At 49.5% G+C, this 15,653-nt stretch overlaps 2 protein-coding genes across 2 annotated transcripts in view; both read right to left on the bottom strand.

Annotated features, from left to right (window-relative positions):
• The window catches only part of LOC110325364 (anthrax toxin receptor-like), a 22,236-nt gene extending 16,883 nt beyond the window's left edge, over window positions 1-5,353 (bottom strand). Inside the window, exons 1-4 of the mRNA XM_021203319.1 lie at window positions 5,106-5,353; window positions 4,072-4,143; window positions 2,410-2,481; window positions 267-348 (exon numbers count right to left, since the gene is read on the bottom strand). Of these exons, the coding sequence (XP_021058978.1) occupies window positions 267-348; window positions 2,410-2,481; window positions 4,072-4,143; window positions 5,106-5,353 (474 nt within the window). The remainder of the gene's footprint in view (window positions 1-266; window positions 349-2,409; window positions 2,482-4,071; window positions 4,144-5,105) is intronic.
• Window positions 5,354-9,533: 4,180 nt separating this feature from the next.
• Window positions 9,534-15,368, bottom strand: LOC110325984 (anthrax toxin receptor-like). The gene is made up of 5 exons (XM_021204151.1): window positions 15,198-15,368; window positions 14,282-14,623; window positions 13,672-13,710; window positions 12,561-12,704; window positions 9,534-10,723 (listed from the first exon to the last, which is right to left on the bottom strand). The coding sequence occupies exons 2-5, from the start codon at window positions 14,330-14,332 to the stop codon at window positions 10,478-10,480; spliced, it is 480 nt and encodes a 159-aa protein (XP_021059810.1). The 5' UTR covers window positions 14,333-14,623; window positions 15,198-15,368; the 3' UTR covers window positions 9,534-10,477.
• Between the last annotated feature and the right edge of the window lie 285 nt (window positions 15,369-15,653).

Genomic DNA, 15,653 nt, shown 5'->3' with positions numbered 1-15,653 from the left:
ACTTGAAGAGGTCCAATATCTGCCCACAGACCCAGCAGGGAGCTCAGCTCTGTGGGTTCCGCCTCACTGAAGGTACAGACAGCTTACCTCCCAAGCTGGACAGTCAGATCTGTTCGTTTGCCTGGCAAAAAAAAAAAAAAAAAAAAGAAAAGAAAAGAAAAGAAAACAAACAGATATAAAAAACAAAATGACAAAAGAAACCAACGGTGACACAGTGAAATGACCCCAGAGGTCCTCTAGACTGAGCCAGCTGTAGGTGTCTGTACCTTTCTAAGTCCTTTCTGCATGTGTGTGAGTCCTTGAGGCTCTATGTCCTTAAGCACGAGAAGGCTCTTATTGATTTCTTTTCTAGAGAGAATGAAAAAAAAAAAGAAAGGTGGCACGGGAGCTATCGACAGCAACGAGATATCTCCAAGTCACCCTGTGGCCTTGTCTCACCTGGGTGAGAGAGGGCAGCAGCTAAGAGGCATTGTCTTTCCCTTCTGAGTTGGGCCTTTCTCTGTCCCTGGTGGGACCCAGGGGAAGGTTTGGTTTTCTTTGAGCTCATTTACATTATGGGGAACCCAGGCCTTGGAGGTTTGGACAGACACCTTGACTGTTAACTCCTTGGAGAACAGCCAGGAATATACACTTGAACTAGGGATTCCCAGGTGGTATACACATTCTAAATGGGCAAAGTAATACCAAAGTCACTTTCCTTCTGGGCAGTCAGTTATTCACTGGGGAGGGCTGGAGGGGTCATGTGAGCCTGCTGAGCTACTGACCAGTACCTGTCCCCACTGTCACAGAGCTCTGGCTTGACTTCCCTCTAGTCTGCTAAAGGCAACAGCCAGACTTCTTAGAATATGAGTCCAACTGTGGATTCCACAGAGAGTCAGACCTTCAGGGCCATCCATAAGGCATCTATCTGTGTTGCTCCCTAGGCTAGAAGCAATATGGCTTGTCAGGTGTTACTAAAACAGACAGAACGCACTGACGCAGGCAGGGTGGGACCTGGCGGCCATTCTAGGACAAGAAAGGTGGGTACGAGGCTCAGAATAATCGATAAGGCTAAGTAGGCATAGCAAGGGGATCCACAATAGACAAGGTGGCTTCCTGTTGGGGAGCAGAGAAGACTTGCCAGGGTTGAGCTTTGAAAGCCCCATGCCTGGCCCAGGTATGATCCACTAGAAGATGAGATGATAATGTTCAGCATGCCCAGTGGGGGTCAAACCAGGTATTTCCAACTCCAGTTCTGCCCTCCTCCGTTTGCCAGCACAGCCCAGTGCAGTTCTCCCCCACGTACAACCTAAGCCAGGTCTTTATCTCTGTCCTACCCCAGCCTTCTCCCGTCTCAGCACCTACTCCTCTATCTGGCCCTAGAATCTACCCTTCTGCTTGGCCTAGCCAACCATCTTTCTGTAATGTCTATCCCAACCCTCTACCCGGCCCAGACTCAATTCCTCCCGTCAGCCCGGGGACAACCCCTTGCCCTGCCCAGCCTCTCCTGTACCCTGCTTGCTACTCTGTACTCCCTGCCAGAGTCACCCTCAGGAATTCTCTCTGCCACGCGAATCTAATCAAGTCTTCCAAAAAAACCAAGCCACAAGAGTACACTACAACAGGCCTTGCCTGGACCCTTGGGAGCCAGTCTCTTCCTGCCCCACCTCCCAGACGGACCCCGGGGTGCTACGTCAATAAACGTAGAGACTCTTGTCTCCTCTCTGAGGCTGGCTGGTCTCCCTCACTCCCGATCCTGCTTTTTCTCTAGGATAGCGGTCAGAGGTTTTTCACACACCCAGACACCCCAGTCCTAAATGTCCCATACCTCCTCCATTTCTCTAACTCTGGATGGAGTCTGGAAGAGTACACAAAGTCGAAACCCCCAGCTTCATATCTCTGGGATTCTGGGCACAGTTGGGCCACCTCTCTTTGTGGCTACCTGTTCCCCTACCTTCCTGTATGGCGACTCAGTACAGTTGACTCATGACCCATCGTGAGGCTTCCATACTTATGATCACAGGGACCCAATGTGCCCTCCCCATCCTTCACTACATCCCTCAGGGTTTCCCAGCTGTTTCTCTGCTCCACTTTTCTAAGCAGAGAATGACTTCTGCACAGCAGACCACACCCAGGCCATGCTTCTAAAGGTACTAACATACGTAGCTCACTGGGTCCCATCTGCTATCATAGACAGGATGTAGGTAAGATTCATGAGTGGAGAACTTCTAGAAGCATCAGGTCCATTCTGCTTAAGTACAATCTCAAGGGTGTTAGTAAACTAAAGCTGGAGGTCAATTTAGGTACATAGTCCCCTAACAAGGGCAATGCGAGGAGACCCCAGAGGTCTCTACAAGCCCTCCATTTCCTCAAGACTCCTGCATCCTGGCCACTAGGGTAGCCTCAGCATTCAGAGCAATATCTTCCTACCTGTCTGAGGTGAGTGGCAGGATAACTTCAGCCTCCGTTGAGTAAGTAATGATGGAGATCCGAAGGTTCGGGCTGGGGACAAAGCATAACCACTGAGAAGCCAACACACAAGATCATCATGCCCAGGAGCAGACAAGCACCAAGTCCCTGCTCCCATCCCATCTCTTTTCCCAGAAGACATTCAGAGGTAAGAACTTAAGGTAAAATTGGCAAAGGACTCTAAAACCCATGGAGATGCATAGGTCCACAGGAGAGTGTCAAGACAACCCTGATCCACCCCATGCTTCATCTCTCTTTTATCCCCCAACACCAATCCTTTTTCTCTTTCATATGTACACACACTCAACGTCTGAATAGGCAAAGAGGCTCCCACACTCTCCAGTAGGGACATTCTCATCCCTGGACCCTGATATCAAATTCTTTGCATCTGTAGTCACTGTCTTTGTTGGGGGTTTTATTGCTGTGAACAGATGCCATGACCAAGGCAAGTCTTATAAAGGACAACATTTAATTGGGGCTGGCTTACAGGTTTGGAGGTTCAGTCCATTATCATCAAGATAATGGAGCATGGCAGCATCTAGGCAGGCACGGAGCAGGAGGAGCTGAAAGTTCTACATCTTCATCTGAAGGCTGCTAGTGGAAGACTGACTTCCAGGCAGCTAAGGTGAGCGTCTCAAGCCTACACCCACAGTGACACATCTACTCCAGCAAGGTCACACCTTCTAATAGTGCCACTCCCAGGGCCAAGCATATTTATATTAAAACCATCACATCCACCTTTCTTCACCCTCCAACTCAAGATCTCTCTCCTCTCTCTCTTCTCTCTCCTCTCTCTCTCTCTCTCTCTCTCTCTCTCTCTCTCTCTCTCTCCCCTTCAGAAGTTTTTCACATACATACCTCTCTTCCCCTCTCTCCCTATGGCTCAGAGTAGGAAATCAGATCCCCTTGGCTTAGCATGAGGTCTATTATGGCTTTGTCCCCAACTAACCCATGACCTCTTCTCCTAGCCCTTCCCACTCCCTAGTCTAAGGGATCACCCGTTTCCAGAAGTTAACTGTTAGAGTTTGAATTGGAAACATCCCTCACCCTCTCATGCTTTGAGTATTTGTTCTCCATCCGGTGACACTCTTTTGCGTGGCTGTAGGATATTTAGATGGTGTCTAGCTGCTAGAAGAAGATCATCAAGTATGGATCATTAATAGTGGTAGCCTGGTCCCTGACCCTACTGTTTGATTTCTTCTTAGTGTTGATGATATGAAGAGCCTTGGCCACATGATTCTCTTGCCGTGCCCGTGAAGGATGGACTGAAACCCTCCACACCTGTGAGCCACAGATTCCTCTCTTACGTTGTGTCTGATAAGTGTGGTCTCAGTGATTTTACACCTGACCCCGTTCACTTTCTAGCTGTGAGGACTCAGCTCATATCATGTGTTTTCTAAGACCCTGAAACTTTTCTCTGAGAGTTTTTGCCTTTGCCTTCGTCTTTCCCTAGCAAGCTCCCCAATCCAGTCTTCTGGCCCTGAACATCCTGTACTAGGTGTCCATTACCAAACGGTGTCCCCCCACCCCACTCTGTTAGTGCACCAGCCTGGGTCTATGCTCTCTCTATTAGAGGGATATTCCCTGAAGCCCAGAGGAGACTACAGTCAGAAGAAGCCATACTTTGTGAATTTCTTCACCAGTCCCTCTGCAAATGAATAAATGTGGATCCAGTTGTCTGCCACACTGCCTGATCTGAAGACAAAGGAAATATATGTCAAGGGGTGACACAGCTTTGCCAGGCAGGAAGGGTAGTGTCAGCCTTCCTCGTATTCCAGTCTTTTATCAGGATTTTTGGCAACCTGCCCCCTTGTTACTGCTGCAGACCATGGTGGGTCATCAGGGGAGATGACTTTCCTCAGTGCCAGTAGTGAACAGAAGGTAGCTAAACAGTTTCATCTACCGGGACTGTGAAGTCCCAAGAAGGACTCACTGGGTCATTATGAAACAGACATGAAAGTGGGAAGGGAGATTAACTAAGAAGGTGACTAATAGGGGTGGGAGGTAACTAGCAATGAAATGATAAAAAAAATACATGTCGTACACACATGAAATTAAAAGAGAAAAATACAGACAAGTCAAACGGCTAAAGATCAGTGAGAATGTGATTTCCAGTTTATAGAAATTTAGAGCACACTATAAATTTCTGTAAGCCAAGAACTTGGATTCGTAGATGGGACAGTGACAGAAGCTCTAAGGCCTTCTGAGGTTCAGGTCCAGTCCCCATTCTCTCCCTTGACAGCTAAGAGAGGTCTAAAGGTCAGTCCAGCTTGCCTACCACACCGAGGGAAACCAGCATCTTCGTAGGCTTCTTCTTGAGTCGGGAGAAAGAAGATGCACCCTTATGGCCTTAAGGCTACTCTGGACAGCCAGGCTGGGATAGTACCCACAGTGTCCTGGTGACCTCTGCAGAGGTAGTTTGCATGAATGAAAAGGTAATTCCTCAGTAGTCCTGAGGGCCGTGATGACCAGATCAGAGTCAAGGCAATGGGGACAGCCATCCAGAAGGCCTGTTGGTCTCCCTGCGTTCAGGAAGTAAGTCATTGAGGGAAGCCTACTTCCTGAGGTCTGATCACAATGAACTTGCCTGTCTGCAGAGCATGACCTACCACTGATGCCCAAGGGATGTCGAGGGACAGTGCAGGAAGGCAACTCACTTGTCCAGGATGAGGTAGAGGTCGAAAATACCCTGACAATCATCTCCCGGTTGACCCTGGGGCACGTTTTGCCTCATTTGTTGTGTCTGGCGATGGTGGGGACTTCTGAAGCCCTTGCTCAGCCGATGGAATAATTTCCAGCCAGGACCATGGTATCGGAGGCTCCCACCTTTAAAAGTGGGAGGAAGCAACAGGAGCAGGAGCAGAAAGAGTGCCGAACAAGGCATGGAGGGAGTGTGGCTCGTCATGTTGACTGTCCCTGGGACTTTGCTAGCTCCTGGGATGCTGTGGAAGGTCACATGGAATCTTTCTCCACCACCTCCGCCTGAACTTAGGGGTGAGAATCACTGCCTCTAACCTACCACGGGGTAGCACTCCACCTGGTATACTCAGGGCACAGGGACCGGGGAGGCAGCTGCTCTGGGGTGTCCTTCCCCCAACTACCTGAGGAATTCTTCCCCTACCTTGGGACAAAACACTGTAGGGTTATGATGGGACAGGAAGGTTGACATGGTGACTTTGTGACCTGCCCCTGTGCTCAACGCCTTCATGCTGACAGTGCCAAGAGACAGTCACAGGACCTTTGCAGGAGTCTCAGATGAGGACTCTCTTTTCCACATCGGAGCCCCTCACAGGGCATCCTTTGGGGACCATCTCAAGGAACCCATATATTTTGTTAACTGAAAAGGCGACCGAGCTCACCAGTTACTGTGGGTGAAGAGGTCAAGGCACTAAGGGGCAGGTGTGCGGTAAGTGGAGGGCTAAATGTGGGTTCTGAAAGCTGCAGGCATTGTCTGACTTCAGAAAGTCAGAAAGGTTGTCAGGGTTCCCCACTGTGAGCAGTTCATCCATCCACTGTCATGTGATGGGCTGCCCAACCTTGATGACTTAACACAACCATTTTATTGTGATCTCAGGTTAAGTGAGCCAGCTCCTCAGTTACGGTGGAGTGGGGAGGCCCCCCCACCCCGGAAAGGGGACCTGGGAAAACCCCAGTACTAGGAAAGACTGGAATAGTCTGGAAGCATCTTCACTGTCCCCTGTGGCCTCTGAGCTGAGGAACTTCAGGGTGGCTCAGTTGGCATGGTCATGAAACCCTAACCTGTGGTCTCTCCCTGTCACCTGGGCCTCTTCACAGTATCAGAGGGCACGGACTTCCTTCACGGAGGCCCAGAGCTTGAGGAGATGGTGTCTGCAGTGAGGAGCTTGAGACCTCGGAGCCCTTTATGACATCATGCCACCAGGCATGGTGTCATTTATGGTGTTCTCTGGCCGGAGCTTCGCCAGGTTGTCCAGCTTCAGAGAGGACACTGTGAGTGGGCTTCCCAGTGCCTTCACCCTTCATCATAGTGCCTGGAGTGGCAGAGGGAGGGGGGCATGGTGTGGAGAGATAGTGCCACACAACCGCATTCAAAAGGAATCCAGGCCACTCAGACAGAAAAATCACGTTTAGGAATGCCATGATCACTTTTCTTTTTATGCCTGTGTGCTCATAAAAATCATTAAGAATCACCTTCCCGCTTGCTCATTTTAAAATAGACCTACAAGGGATAGCACTGGGTCTCCAGACGTCTTTTGTTTGTCATTGTCTTTAAAATAGTGACAGTCTCAAATAAGTAACGAATTGAAATTGATCAAATCTAAGATCCTGGCTTTACAATATTAGAGTCACCCCATCTTTCAGGACAGTTATTGTCATAATTTTATGGGTTTTCCCGTTGAATAGATAACTTAAACTGTGGCCTTTATCTGCCTTTTATTCACTCCTAAGTGGTCTGGCCATCAGGTCACATGACCTAGGCATGTTTCCCCCTCTGAAGAGCTTGTGTGTATGTGTTCTGTCTTTACCCGGGCTCTTGATCTTGTCGTGTTGGCTCATTTACACCATGTAGGCTTCTGTGAGACATGGCAATATAAGAGACAGTGTGTGGCTTGGTTTTTTTTTTTTTTTTTCACTTAATTTTGAAGAAAAGCAAAAGACAATGCACATATTCTTAGATGCTATGCAGATTGTTGTGGGTTAGATGAAAGGCGGAGGATACCATGGCCTAGTGGGAAATCTTTCATCCCTGGGGACATAGCTTTCAGTGGGAAGGTGAGACCTCCATCTATTCCATTTCGTTTTCCAGCTCCTACATACACCATCCACACCAGATGTTGACCTGAAGTACCATCTTTCCAAAGTCCCAAAGAAGTGGGACCGCCTGATCTTTGACAGGAGTCTTCAGAACTGTGAGCCAAACCTTGGACTGAGCAAATGATGAAGCCCCTCTCCTATGGAGTGCTATTGGTAGCCGAGACCTGTTAGGGAGGCATGCTTTCATGAGGAGAGATGTTCACACTGCGGGGGAGGGGCTGGCCTTATACTCATGCACATGCCTGCAGCTCTAATTAGACGCAATGGGTTATAAAAGGAAAAAAATCTTAATTATGGTTTGAAAATTTTATATTTAGTTCCAGTAATCAATTTTTTTTAAAAAAAGAAGTGATTCAAATCACTAGAATTATGTAAGTTATGTAATACTTTTATGTACATTACTTGTTTATAGCAGAACAATTATGTTCTAAATAAATAAACTCATCTTTTAAAAAAGCTAACTGCACCAAGTGTTTTGTTATAGCATCACAAAGCTAACTTACACACAAATTAACTGTCATTTCACACCCTTTTATTACTCTCAAGGCATTTGTGTCCCTGGACACCTTCAGATTCTCCAGTGTTACAGAATTTATCCTAACCTGAGACAAGGTTGCCATTCTACAAATGGGGAGTGTGATGGGGCGGGGTCTCCCAGACTGGCAGAGAGGCCATGGGAAACCTTAGCAAATACCCAGGAGAGTTTTTAGGCCCCAAGAAGACACAGCTCTGGTGGCTGCTGAGCTGAATCCAGCCTGGAGGATCTTGAAATGAGGGGTTACAAAGAATCTTGGGTAGAGCAGGCAGGAACCAGGAAAGCAGAGGCTAGAACGGCCATAGGGGAGGAGATGGTGGCTTGATCATCCTGGGAGATTGGGTGGGAGTTAGGGTGGAGTGGAATGGAGGTTGGAGAGCAGGGGGTGGGGAGGTGGTGAGTGACAGGTAGGAGGTAACCTCCAGCAACGATGAACCAGACAAGTACCCACCCTTACACAGGCACCAAGCCTGGCTTTAGTTAGAGGCAGCTGGCCCAGCTCGTCCCAGGAGACGAGTTCTCGGGAGCTGTAGGCTGCAGACTTGGGACCTGGCTTGACTCTGTTTTGGTGGTCTCTCTCGAGTGCCTCCCAGTCTAGCACCATTTTAGGTACGGGGCTACAGACTATAGACTTTTGGAAGTGTGAGTTGCAGAGGCTCCAGTCCAGGTGCCTGAACAGTTCCCCTTGCAAGTGGGGAATGGCTGCTGGGTTGGGCCAAGTTCAGAGGTTGTGGGCTGTGCCCTGTGCTGTCACTGGGAGTATATCTCCTATGTAGAACCCAGAAGGTGTGGGGTGGGGGAATCCCTCTCAATTATCCCCTCAGTCATATGCTTTTCTGCATGTGTGATTTCTGACTTTCTGAGCTTCATTTTCATCCATAAATGACTCCATCCCTGATGGAGGGGGCTCTGATCTCACCTAGGATGTGTGCTGGGTGCTAGGGTAAGAACCACACACCAGCCACAGATCTTTCCAAACATCTGGAAATGTAACATGTTCATGTAACATGTCTGGGCCACTCATTACTTTGCCCATCCTGGTTCAGTTTGATTCTTCTAAGGATGTATCATCATATGATTTGGATGACATTCAGTCATGAGGTCTCTCTATCATCCTGGTCTAGGCTAAGAATCAACTCTATTGCGGTTTGTTGATGCTCCAAAGTGAGACTTGTCTGAACATAACCTGCTTATCCCTAAGACACGGGGGTTGAGGCTCAATGGATAGTGGAACAAAACACACTCTCCTTGCAAGTCAGGTGAGTGAGAGTCATACCCCATCTTTCTTTTCACCAGGGAGTGAGAGCAACAAGAGGGACTTGATGAGGTTACTCTTTCCCCATGGCATCTCTAGCAGAGAGTCTGTGAGGGTTCCTGTGGATGGCCCGAGTGGAGGGAACTTTCTCCCAGAGTCCTAAGCAGTCCTCTTCTCCAGGCAGGGCTGCAACTCTAAGCCATGGCAGCTGGAGTACAAAGGCTGTTCCTGTGCTCATGAGCCAGCCTTTCATGGTCAGTGAATTAGCAAGCTGGGTGAGCACATGATGGTAGGTGGGGTCCCAGATTAGAGAAAGGCAGACTACATATGATATTCACGTGGACAGCCCAGGGCAGACTTCAGAGAAGTGTGGACTGAGTCTTAGTCACCAAACCAGGTGGAGAGAGCCATAATACACACTGCTTCTAGGGAATAGATGAAATTTCTCTTGCACGCCTACATTTGTCTTGGCATCATAAGTATCATAAATATTTATTTTCTGGGTTTCCAGAGATCTGGTGTCATGATAACCTTTTATAAGCTTGCATGTGGCTGTTCTGGACACATCTATATGTCATCTTGGGTGATGTGCTCAGGGTAAAGACACTCTAGGGATGTCTGTGTTCTTTCTCTCTGGACCCTGCCCCATAGGATTACATATGGGGACCTGCCCTGTCAGTCAGGTTTCATATGCCTTTATACAATACACTTCTTCCTGTCTGACAGTGGAGTAGGAACACTCTGGCCTTTGTTAAAAAAAAAATCTCTGTATATACATGACTTGAAATTGATTTGCAAAACAAAACCCATATAGAGAACAAAGCAAAAGGTTAAGCAAGGGGCTAGAACAGGGTAGTTCTCTACCTTCCTAACGTGTGACACTTCCTCATGTTATGGTGAACCCCAACCATAAAATTATTTTGCTGCTACTTTATAATTGTAATTTTGCTACTTTTATGAATCATAATGTAGATGTCGGATATGCCGGATATCTGATATGTGACCCCCAAAGGGGCCATGCCCTACAGGCTGAGAACCACTGGGCTAGAAAGTGGCTCAGGTAGGTTAAATATTTGGCATGCAAGTACAAGGACATCAGTATGGGATCCCCATTGCCAATCTAAAAAGCTAGATGCAGTGGTACACACCTGTAGCTCCAGGCATACTTCCACAGCTGTCAAGTTTACTCTCAGGATGAATCTGGGATTGTTCTTCATGTAGAGCTTAAGAGCCTGTGGTGTGTCACGGATCTGGTGACAAAGCTGTAGAACTCATCTATGCCTAGCCCCATGACACCAAGAAGTTCTGTCCTTCCTGGTGCCCCAGAAACACATCTGAGGGTTTCCTTTGGATGACAAACCTCCTAATAAAAATTATTCCAACTCTTTAAAATTAAAATCCAAGAACAGATACATGGGTCCAAATTAGCAGCAAAGAAAGAGCCCTCAATCTTGGCTCTGTGGTATCTGAGAGGTCTGCTGCATGGGAGGCAGTGACAAGGGGGATTGGGGGGACACCTGGGCAGGGGGAGAGAGCAAAGGAAATGGCCTGGGACAACTATGTGGAGGATGGTGGCACTGGGAACAGGAGGCCAGGCACAGGTATTCCTCAGGTGGGAAGAAGTCAGTCTTAGAGGTGCAGGGAACCTGAGAACAGAGGTCCTTCAGGAGATCAAGGTTGACGTACGGCCCCTGAAGGGAGAGAACAAAGACGAGGGCACCAAAGTGTGGTTGGAACTAGCTCAGGAGCCTGCAGTGCCTGCTCGAGGGGTTGGGGTCAGCACCAGCATCACCATAGGGTGGGCCTGGATGGAGGGTCTTCTCTTCCCTTGGAGCTGTCTCCAGGCTCCACTCTCATGCTAGAAGCTGAAGTCTGTCTGATGTGGATTCTTGGAACCAGTGGCTCTTGCTCCTTACCTGGCCAAAGGGACTCTGTAGCTCAGTTAAGGACTTGGGGCTAAAAAAGATATGTTGGAGACTGGGTGAGGCGACCCTATGCCACCCAAGGCGCTACATGGGAGGAGCACAAGGAGATGATGTCAAGAGTTCCCCTGTGAGGATACAGGCTGCATAGCTCTGTCCTGCTCACTTTGCAGGAAGAGGATGAGCTACATATCCAAAAAAAAAAAAAAAAAAAAAAAAAGGAGGGGCAGAGGGGACTTAGACTTCGGTTCTAGAAACCAAAGTGATTTCTACTTCAGACTTCCAAATGCAAAATCTCAGGACAGGCTATAAGTACTCCGGGACAGGAACTGGGGTTGAGTACAAGGTTAAGCCATAGCTGGGGTCTTCTATTATCTGGCAAGCGTCTCAGCGATGGCAGCTCAGCACCATGAATCACGCCTGCCAGCCAGTGATCAACCATGGTTTTCATAAGGACCACATCCAAAAGCCATCTGGGAGGCCCCCTAATGCCAGGTCTCATGTCTTGGGCTTTTCTCAGTTTATGAAGGGCAGAGAGAAGAGGATGGCAGAGAGACCTGAACATCCATGGCTCTTATGGTGGGCATCCTATGGCCTAGCTTCTACAGCTAGACGCCAAAGGCCGTGAGTGGGTGGGACCAGGCCCTTCAGGCTAGGCCATGTAACTGTCAAAGGCATCCCCCTTCTCTGGGCCACCCACGAGCATGGGAAAGACAAGGCAGGCTCTTGGCTGGCCTGGACAACTATGGGGAATCCAAGGGTCTCAAATGGGATGAGAGGTTCCCTGCAGAGAGTGAACACTGGGGGAGAGGACAAAGCCTGGTGGAGACTGGAGATCTTTCTTCCTAAGTGCTGACCTCATGGGTCCTCTCTGTCCAGGACCTAGGATTGCTGCTCCACTGGTTCCCCCCTCCCCAAGATGGACTTAGATCTTCTGGGAAGAGAAGGGGACCTCAGACAGCTTTCCAGGGCTTGACTGCACACAAGGAGTTTGCGATGCCTTTGTAGGGTCGCTGTGTCAGCTCCCTTCTCACTCTTTCCAGCTGGCCCATCTCAGCAGGGAGCGGAATTGTGCTGGCCAGTTCTTTCCCTCCTTGTGTATGAAGATGTCTGGAGTGTAGGACCACTGGCTTTTTTTTTTAAAACCAATTTTCACTGTGGGTAGAGGTTTTGCAGGGCTGGTCCTTTCTGTTTTTTATCATCTCTGGCTGCATGAGCCTCGTTGTTGTTTGGTGTGCCTTGACTTACCCACATTCTAAGGGTAATGTCTGAGACACTGTTAAACATGGCTGAACATTGCCCAAAGACATTGTCTGGAACAATGGCTCTGAGGACCAGGGATTGGCCAGTTAGAGCACTCAGTGGCTACTGCCTTAACACTTACGTAGTGCCAAAGGGAGACTCAATTATTTGGAGGGTTCAGGTAGTGTGGGGGAGGCCTGTGTATCTATTCCACAGGCATTGGATGTTACCTTGTGAACATATCAATCCAGACCTGTCCCAAGAGGTCATATTCTCTTCTACACCCAGACCTCTGCTGTCAGACCTAGGCGTGCTTGGGCCCCTGAACCCAGCTTGGATCCCAGCCCTCTCAGGGTTCTCTTACCTCTTCACCTCTTCTCACACACACATCATAGCAGGTACAGCAGCAGATGATCACAATGGGGGGCGCAGTGGTCACTGCTGGTGGTGGGGCTGGGGGAGGCACTGGAGGAGGCACTGGAGGAGGGCCCTTTTCTTTCTTTTCGGGCTGGTAGAGGGAAGAAAACCTGTCTTGAGTTTTGTCTGCCACTTCTGGAAAAGGGGCACTGTGTGCTCTGCACAACAGCTGTCACTGTGGGGCCTTTTGGTTTGGAGGTAAAAGGAAGGATGCATCACATACCATGGGGAGGTTTTCCACAGGAAGGAGAGAGCCCCCTCCCAGTTTTCAGATACGGAACTTCACAAAGTACTAACAACCTCCTTCTGAGCCCTTGGCTCTCCTGTGTCAGCCTTGCTGGCAGAAGTCTGGCCTGGTTGCTGTCCAGCGGGCCAGCACAGACAGGTGACTGTCCCTTCCATCTGTCTCTGGCTTCTGCATAGGTGTCCTCACCCAGGCCACTCTGCAACCAGCACAGTCCAACCAAGGCAGGGAGGCTGCTCCTATCCGAGGCCAAACCCAGGCTCCACCTGCCCCAACCTCTCTACAACTTCTGGTCCTTATCTGACGGGAGCTGCAGATGCTGATCCACCTTGTCCCTATGTTTCCCTGGGGACATCCCTCACAGTCCAGGGCCATCTGGGACTCTTACCCTTCTTATCCCTTAGGTCCCTAGGCTGATCCCAGCCAACCCTCTACCCTGCCAGGAGACAGAGATGAAGACATTCATAGGAGCCAGAAGATCCCTATCCTGGAGATGAGAATCGGGGCTCATTTCAGAAGACTCTGCTCTCAGCAGCCTGGCTGCAGCCTCGGTATCAGTCAGAGTTCATAGGAGTCTCCCGAAAGCCTTTGAAGCAGTAAGAGCAGCTGCTAGACCGATTGTTTGACCAAGGTCTAGATCAGAAGGTTCTGGGAATGTTCATTATCTGGTGATATCGACAGTCCCCCAGCCTTTGCAGACCCCTCACTTCGTGGTAGTAGGAGGAGGCCCTGGGTTCAGGCTGAACGACGACATACTTTGTTGGTCATCACGTTTCTGACATGTGACCTTATCAGGATCCTAAGAATGACTCACTGTTGGTTGTGGTTCAGGTGCTGGCAGTGTCTTGACAGGCTAGGGGGTGAAACAGACAGGCATGAGATGTACTGTTGTGGTTTGGAAACTGTTCCCAAGATGCCCTGTGAGTTCAAGTCTTGATCCTAGCCTATGGTACTATATGGAGGTGTTGCAGCCTACGGTGGAAGTTAATCCTTGGCAGTATGCCTTCCTCTTTCAGAACTGGAGATGAGGTGTGGACTTCCTTGCCCCACAATCTCATCACAATATGTACTGCTTTCCCACAGGCTCAAAAGGCTGAGACACTATGAACCAAAACCTCCAAAATCTGTGAGTGGGGGAAATCGAGCTCTCTTCTCTCAAAGTTGATTATTTCATGCGTTTTTGTTGCAGTACAGGAGGGTGACTACCACAGTTCTGTTGTAACTGTGTCACAACACATGACCCTCACCTGTAGGAAAGGACAGATAATCGTCCCTGGGGAACACATCCTGCTACCGTGCTGGAGAGCTCCACCCCACCCCAAGGAAGCCCCTGGAGAATTCTCAGCATCTGCCTCAGCAGGCTGTGAATGTCATGGTGCTGTCCCAGATTCATGTCCTTGGGTGGGCAGAGAGCACTCACTCACCGGTCTGCAGCACAGCCACCAGAGCCACCACAGCACCACAGGGATCAGCATCAGGAGCAGTACCAGGGTGCTGAGCAAAACTTCCTTGCTTGGCTCAGCTGGAGGTGGAGGCACAAGTGAAGTTGGAGGCAGAGGCGGAGGTGGAGGTAGAGGTGGAGGTGGCCGAGGAGGAGGTGGAGGAGGTGGGGGAGGAGCAGGTGGAGGAGGACGGGGAGGAGCAGGAGGAGGGGGGAGTATAGTAGGGGAGCCTGGAATATTTGGTTTGGGGATAGGGTTTGTTGGTGAAGTTGTCAGAACTGTAGAGGTCTCTGGGGCAGGAGTAGTGGTCACTGGCGGAGGTACCTGTGGGAAGGAAGATCACCATCCTTAGCAGACACCCTAGCTTTAATGTGGCTCCAAGGCCAGAATCCGGGTGAGGATAGCCCAGGCTCCTTGGCACTCTTTGGACCTCAGCTGTCACTGCGGTCTCAGCTGACAATCTGATGGACAACAGGTGATCAGATTTCCGAGAGAAGGCCAGGCTGATGCTTGCCCCCAAGATATAGGACACTTTCTTATCCCCTCTCCACCACCTCTACAGTGTGGAACTTGTCTCAGCCTATGTGGCCCTTCCTCAAAGGGTCACAGTCTTGCTTAGAGCAAGGACTCACTGGTGTGAGTCAAACACCTTGGCAGAAAACGCAGGCCACTTGGAGGGTTGGCAGTGATAGTGGCAGCTGCTGTGAGGGCTGGCACCTGCCCACCCCCTTATCCCTGTCCTTCTAGAAACTAGGATGGACCGCCCAAAGTGCCTGTGTAGCATGAGCTACTCATGGGTCTCGCCTAGCCCCCTCCTCATCTTTGACTTTCCAGGAGAATCCGTATCCTCCCAGGGCCTCTACCTACCCAGGGCTATGGAACCCACTGGGATACTTACACAGTTAGAAGTATTCACCCGGATGCTGTGAGCGAGGAAGTCTTGACCGTTGTTCAGGCTAACTTCAACTAGGATGATTCTAATGCACAAAAAGGCAGACCTCGAGAGGCAACCTAGAGATCAGCGCCTGCATGGGGGCTTTCTTCATGGTGACAATTCTGAACTTCTAGCACTTGGGCCTCTCAGAGGGGACAGGTGAGCCATGAGAGATTATTGGCCAAGCACAAAGAATCAACTTGCGCAATGATGGCAAAGTGGATGGTTCAGGACATGGCCTTTGATATCATTATAGCAGTAGGCTATAAACAAGGCAGTGTTGCTTCATGCCCTGTACAACCCTCTGGACTTATAAGGTTTGTTGTCTTAACTTTGGAACACCAGGTACTGACAGTGCTCTTATCATCCTTTGCTCCCAGCTCTGAGCAGAGCCTTGGCACTGACCAATCCCATGGGGAT

The sequence above is a fragment of the Mus pahari genome, chromosome 8 (genome assembly GCF_900095145.1).
Source record: "Mus pahari chromosome 8, PAHARI_EIJ_v1.1, whole genome shotgun sequence".
NCBI classification, from domain to species: Eukaryota; Metazoa; Chordata; class Mammalia; order Rodentia; family Muridae; genus Mus; species Mus pahari.
The sequence above is the reverse complement of the archived record's forward strand: the minus strand, read 5'-3'. Positions and strand labels throughout refer to the sequence as shown.

Coding starts and splice junctions, on each gene's coding strand:
- LOC110325984 (XM_021204151.1), bottom strand. CDS start 14,332: ATGCTGATCCCTGTGGTGCTGTGGTGGCTCTGGTGGCTGTGCTGCAGA. Junction 13,711..14,281: donor GGTGGCTGTGCTGCAGACCG/GTGAGTGAGTGC, acceptor TTCACCCCCTAG/CCTGTCAAGACACTGCCAGC. Junction 12,705..13,671: donor CACCTGAACCACAACCAACA/GTGAGTCATTCT, acceptor TCCCTCTACCAG/CCCGAAAAGAAAGAAAAGGG.